The sequence below is a fragment of the Acinonyx jubatus genome, chromosome B3, assembly GCF_027475565.1.
Source record: "Acinonyx jubatus isolate Ajub_Pintada_27869175 chromosome B3, VMU_Ajub_asm_v1.0, whole genome shotgun sequence".
NCBI lineage: Eukaryota > Metazoa > Chordata > Mammalia > Carnivora > Felidae > Acinonyx > Acinonyx jubatus.
In genome coordinates, this window is record NC_069386.1 from 30,200,429 (window position 1) to 30,206,952 (window position 6,524).

General features: G+C 44.3%; 1 protein-coding gene across 8 annotated transcripts in view; it reads left to right on the top strand.

Annotated features, from left to right (window-relative positions):
* Positions 1 to 6,133, top strand: part of SNUPN (snurportin 1) — a 35,462-nt gene extending 29,329 nt beyond the window's left edge. For all 8 annotated transcript variants that reach the window (XM_015077269.3, XM_015077267.3, XM_015077264.3 and 5 more), the window contains 4 exons: positions 427 to 524; positions 2,352 to 2,429; positions 4,031 to 4,111; positions 5,540 to 6,133. In XM_015077269.3, the coding sequence (XP_014932755.1) occupies positions 427 to 524; positions 2,352 to 2,429; positions 4,031 to 4,111; positions 5,540 to 5,860 (578 nt within the window). In that variant the 3' untranslated portion in view covers positions 5,861 to 6,133. The remainder of the gene's footprint in view (positions 1 to 426; positions 525 to 2,351; positions 2,430 to 4,030; positions 4,112 to 5,539) is intronic.
* Positions 6,134 to 6,524: the final 391 nt, after the last annotated feature.

Here is a 6,524-nt window from a genome sequence, read left to right on the forward strand (position 1 = left end):
AGTCAATAAATAATTAAATACAGAAAATAAAAGTTCAAAATTCCCACCTGGCTTAAGGGTTGCCTTGATCCCACTCACGCTGTCCTACCTCGAGTTGCCCTTAACCTGCCCAGGAGCGAGAAAGGGCCGTGAAGGCGCATCTGGGTGGCTCCGTTGGTTAAGTGTCAGACTTTGGCTCAGTGTATGATCTCCCAGTTCGTGAGTCCACACACTGACCGTGCAGATCCTGCTTGGGATTCTCTCTTTCTCCCTCACTCTCTCCCCCACCCCCCACTTGCATTCTCTCTCTCTCCTTGTCTCTCTCTTTCTCTCTCAAAATAAATAATTGAAATAAAATAAAAAAGAAAGGGCCATAAAGAACTTTCTCCCTAAGAAACTCTGATTGGAAAGGGAACCCTGTAGTGACTTTCTGCTCTGTGTCCCCAGACTACACCATTCTGGACTGCATTTACAGCGAGGTGAACCAGACCTACTATGTTCTGGATGTGATGTGCTGGCGGGGACACCCTTTTTATGACTGCCAGGTAGGGATTGATAGTCTCCTCATGTCTTCTCCTATTTTCTCCTCTCCTGGGAAAGTGGCCCAGCATGTGGGTTTGGTACGTGACCAGCTTCTTGGTATGCACAGGATGTGGTATATCAAGAACATTATCTAATGTTCCTTGCCTCTTTGAGTGTGTTTAAATTAGCTTTGTTTTAAAAAAAGAAGGAGGAGGAACTAAGGGAAGTACAGCAAATCTTGAGGGGAGAAAAGAGAGAAATGGAGTGGAGGGGCAGGCTGGGACTCTGTAGAAGCTGCAGCCACCCCCTCACTCTCTCTGGAGTGTGGGAGGATTGCTGGTGGGGAGGACCGTGGGCAGCGGGGATGGTACCTGTGCAGGTGGCACAAGGAAGAGAGGTAGAATGAAGTCACCATCAAATAGTCTCTGGCCACCTCTACTGCTTCACAACCACATCCTGACCCTGAAAACAGCAGGGCCTCCTTGGTTCAACAGAAAGCCTCGAATCTCTGAGGGGCCTGCCCGGGAAGGAGATTTTCCAAGTGAAAGGGGCCCCGATATTCTCCCCGAAGCGTCACCTTCCCCCAGCATTTTTCTGAGATTGTTGATTCTTAGGAGTGACAGTAGCAGTTATCGGAGTAAGGCTAGGTCAACCCCTCAGATTCCATCTCTGCTCCCAACACTGCCCCGTCACTGTCCCAGTTTTATAGTAGTGATTTTTTGTGTTCCCTGTCAATTAGTGTATCATAGTAGTTCTCAATGTGGCTAGAAATGCAAGTTCCCAGACCTACTGAGTCAGAAACCCTGGGGTCAACTCATGTTTTAATGAGCCTCCGGGGGATCCTTGTGCAGGCCCAGTCTGCGAATCATGGGTTGTCACTGTAGGTTACCTCTTTCCATAGCCGTTAGCCAAAGCATGATTTTCCAAAGCGTGCTGCTGAATTCGTAACAATAATAGCCAAGGCTTGTACTGCTGAGCACTTTGTGAGCATTATCTCATTGAAGCCCTTACAAGAACTCTATAAGGTGAATACCGTTGTCATTCCTCATCGTACAGGAATGGAAGCAAAGAGCTACAGATGGTAAGTACCTTGCTCAAGTGCAGAGCCACACCTAAAACTCAGATCTCATAAATTCAATCTAGAGCATATTTTCCTTTAATTCTGTTGAAGGATGTTTCATAACATGTATTCACAACTTATAAATTTGGTAGCTAAAACTACCTATATTTCTATAATATATAAAATAACTGTGATGTTGTTTTTTTAATTTTTAAAAGCAAAATAATGGACAAGAAACAAAAGGTACTAAATAGCTACAGAAGGGACATACCAGTAATTCAGAGAATGAAGTATATATGAGAAGTTAAAACTCTATAGTAGCTTCTAATCCTCAGAATTAAAATAAAACAAAGGCTAACATAATGTGCTCTGGAGTTAGAGTCCTGGGACCCATGGTATTTTCTGTGGGCAAATGATATAATCCCTCTGAGCCTCATAGTGCTCGCCTGTAAAATGGAGATGATGGTAATCCAGCTCTCAGAGGGTGGTTGAGTACTAATCAGGGTGTGTAAAGTCCTTAGTATGGGGCCTGCCACATAGTAGGCCTTCAGTGATCAGTGATCAGCTCTACTACCATTAAAAATCCTATTGGATTTTAAGAAAAAATCTCCAAAAATTTTATATAAGTATCTTTCTGACCTTATGGCAGTGTTTGAAGAGACATGAGATCAATGCTAGAAGAGCTTAGATCTTCAGAAACTACATGACTATTTCGGATGGAGTGTGTTTGTTCACATCATCATTTGATGTGAGCAGCATTTCATCTTTCTGTTTCCCTCCTCTGTGGCAGACTGATTTCCGGTTCTACTGGATGCATTCAAAGTTACCAGAAGAAGAAGGACTGGGAGAGAAAACCAAGCTCAATCCCGTAAGGCCTGGTGTTAGGATTGCTGGATTCTCTATGGGGATTGGCTTGGATTGGTCTGTTATCTAAATATAATAATTATGAATGGACTTATCTTTTTAATTTTGAAGGAGCATGGCATAATGGGAAGGGTGTGGGCTTAACAGCCATCCAGATCTGAACCAGTTTTGGCTTTAACAATTACTAACTTTAACTAACAATTAACAATTAACAATTAACTTCATTTGGCCTTAGTTTCTTCATCTGTGTAATAGGGTTAATAACACCTACTTTACAGAGTTGTTCTAAGAACCAAGTGATACAAATGTGCAGGTTCTCTTAACATACTTATGGTATACACTTAATAAATAGTGGTTGTATAAAATGCTAATTATTTTATAATTATTAATAATGCTATCTAGAATAATGTGATCTAGAATAATACTGTCTCGAATAATGCTATCTAGAACTCCAGTACAGTGGTTCTCAAACTGTAACGTGCGTCAGCAGCGTCTGGAAGCCTGGTGAAACGTAGATGCCTGGGCCCTCCTCACCAGTGTTTGTGATTCAGTAGGGCTAGGGTGAAGCCTGATAATTTGTATTTCTAACAAGTGATGCTGGTACTGCTGGTCCACAGACCACACTTTGAGAACTTCTGCTCTTGTATGTGAGCTGAGAATGACCTCATCTAGTCAGCTGACTCCTTTCACAGATGAGAGTGTAAGCTCAGAGAGGGACTACCTTCCCCAACATCCCACAGTCCAGGATGAAAGCCCAAGTGCTTTTGCTGTCCTCTCTGATTAAATATGCGACAGCTATTTTCAGGGCATTTTATTAGCAAACACCTGTAGATTGGCATTTGATTGTACTTCGTGCAACACTTTTAAAAGCAATCAGATAACCAGTTACAGGACAATAAATGGAGTCAGTATCTAGTGATGTTATCGGTAAGGTCCTGGGAGAACATGCATTGAGGAAGGGGAACATAGGAGCTGCTCTCTCTGAAATGTTGTTCTAAGCACTCTACGTGTATTATGTCATTGAACCCGTGCAACAACCCCCATGAGGTAGATACTTTCATTATCCTATTTTATAGATGGGAAAGCAGAGGCATATACAGATGAAATGATTGGCAGAGTTGGGAGTCAAACCCAAGCAATCTGACTTACTAGAGTTTTAGTCCTAATCACTTTATTATACTGCTTAGTCTAAAAATCCTTGCTGATGTGGAAGGGGCTTCTCTAGCCCTTCTGTAGGACTGTCATATGGCTGCGAGAATAACATACAACCCCTAAACCTAGCACAGGACACTGGTTCTCAGTCCTGGGTGTGTGTTAAACTCAACTGGACAGCTTAAAAAAAAAAAAAAAAAATGCCTGGGACCCATCCCAGGCCAATTCAGCCAGAATCTCTGAGTGAGGCATGGGCTTCAGTGATTTTTAAGAGCTTCCCTGATGATTCTTGTGGATAAAGCAAGGTTGAGAACCTCCAACCCAGTAATACGGTGGGGGAGGGGAGGTAGGGAAGGATGAGACTGAACTTTTTTTCTTTGATACAGTTTTTACTTGCTAGAACCAATATTATTTGTAACATGTGCTAATTCTTTGTTGTAATTTATATTTTAGTTTAAATTTGTAGGACTAAAGAATTTCCCTTGTACCCCTGAGAGCCTGTGTCAGGTGCTGTCAATGGATTTCCCTTTTGAGGTAACACAAGCATTGTCTTTATTGCTCTGATGGGATTGCAGGACACAGGGAGCTTGGTTACCCAATGTCTTAGGATATCCTCTGACTTTGCTGTGTCAAAGCATCAGAAAAGGGCTGAAAGCTGATTCCTGGAAAAAGATGTGCCGCTGTCCTTCAGAGCCTCAGCTCTGCTCTGTTAGAGACATCAGAATGCCAAAGCTGCTCGTCTGTGTCCCTCATTTTACAGGTGGAGAGGTGGGGGCCCAGGGAGGGACAAGGCTTCCATTCCTAGGTCCTTCTGGGGTGCCTGTTTTCGGCCACAAGCCTGGCTGCCATAGCTGACTGTAAAGTTGGGAGCTCCTGTGACGGACAGACCACAGGGGTTCAAACTCCTTATCCTTCCTTCCTCCCAAGAGCAAATGATGGCTGGGGATGGCAGTGCTTTCTGAACAGTGGTGTGGAGGCAGGGTGACCAACTTGTCCTGGTTTGTCCAGAACTTTCTCGATTTAGCACCAAAAGTCTCATGTCTCTAGAAGCTCCTCAGTTCTCAGCAACCTTTTATCATCCTCAGAATCTACAGTTATCCTCTCCAGCCTCAACACACAGACTTTCCTTTGCCCATCGTACCCTTTAAAATTCTGCCTAGTCACGCAGAAGTATTTGCTTGAGCTTGATATAATTTTGTTAAAAGGATCACAGCTTCCCAAATAAGGAAATGGCAAAGGCTGAGTTGCCTTCATTTCTGAGAGTCAATTAAGAAGGTGGTAAGAACACCATCTTTATTTATAACCCTATGCCCCAGTGACAATAAATGCTTTTTAGAGATGAGTCACTGAATCATGGAAAAGAAAATGTGGGACTGTAGGAGGTCTTCCCGTTGAGAAAAACTGAGTTTCCCAGAACATAGCTTGCAGATAATTTAGGGGGAGGTCAGGCAGCCAACAATGGTGTGGGGAACAGGGCTTCTTGACAGCCTGTTTTCCCTGTGTTCAGCAGTCCAGCATCTTGGAGGGGCCTGTCCAGTTCTCCTGGTTTGTACCCTGTGTGGAGAACATTCCCCATTACAGAGACATCTGAGTACTGAAAAGTACATGGGATCTGGGGACAGAAGACCTGGGTTCACGTTGAATTTGTGCTTCATACTGCCTGGGTTTTGGGGGAGGCCCCCAGAGCTAGCCCTAGTGCCATCTTAAACACCCTCAATGGTGGGTAAGAGGGTGAAGTAGTGGGTAGGCAAGCACCCTGTAAACAGGAAAGTGCTGTTTATGTTTTTATTTTCTAAAATTTAGATTTCTAGGTCATTTCTTCATTTAGAGAAATTGCATGTGTGAGAAACAAGGATTATTTTTCCACTGGCAGTGATCCAGGAGTGGCCCCCATATGCATAGGCTCTCCTCGAAATACATGGCCCCAGAAGTCACTTTGGTCTCTGATTTCCCCTTTTCTAGGTAGATGGACTTCTCTTCTACCACAAGCAGACCCACTACAGCCCTGGAAGCACTCCTCTTGTGGGCTGGCTGCGCCCCTACATGGTGTCAGATGTTCTTGGAGTAGCCGTGCCAGCTGGCCCACTGACCACCAAGCCAGAATATGCTGGGCAGCAGCTCCAGCAGATTATTGAGCACAAGAGGAGCCAGGAAGGCATGAAGGAGAAAGTCACACACAAGGCATCTGAGAGTGGACACTATGAGTTGGAACACCTGTCTACCCCCAAGCTGAAGAGCCCTCCCCATGGCCTTGACCCCCCAGGGAGCCTCATGGAAAACTAAACAGGGTGGCTCCTTGGGGAGTCACAGGATGGGGCTTGGTCCCAGAAGGAAGGCTGGGGAGGAGGACAATGACAACAAACAGGTGACTTCATTTTAGAGTGTACTTTCCAAAGCCACTCCAGCTGGAAACAGCTTATCTCCTATCTGAAATGCTGGCTCAGACAGTTGAGGGCGGTTTCCAGATTGGATGGATTTGGGATTTGAGAAGTAACTCCTGTGAAAAGTGTATCCCAGATATCTACAATGTAAATATATGTAATTCTTAAGAAAGAAGGTGTTTGTGATTCTTAAAACTTTAGATGGCCATGACCCTCCCCTACCTCCCCCTCCCCCTGCCACAACCCGGGCTACCTAAACCATGACTGTTCAAGTCTTGGCCCATTGCACTGTTTTTAGCACTTAAGCATTCTGCTGAGTTTCCAGTTGCTGCTGTTAGTAACGTCATTTTCTAAAAGGTCTTACCAGGAACTGCAGTTCTTGGTATTTGAATATGTTCCCTCTTCTGAGAAGTGTGAGTTTCTTTGGTTTAGACACTGCCAGAGATAAAATGCAAATGGAGTTCATTCACAACTTCAACAAACATTTGCGCCTTCCAGAAGATAAGCCTTGTGCTAGGCCCCCGTGATGTAGAGAATTATAGGGACAGGACTTGGTGTCTGCCCTT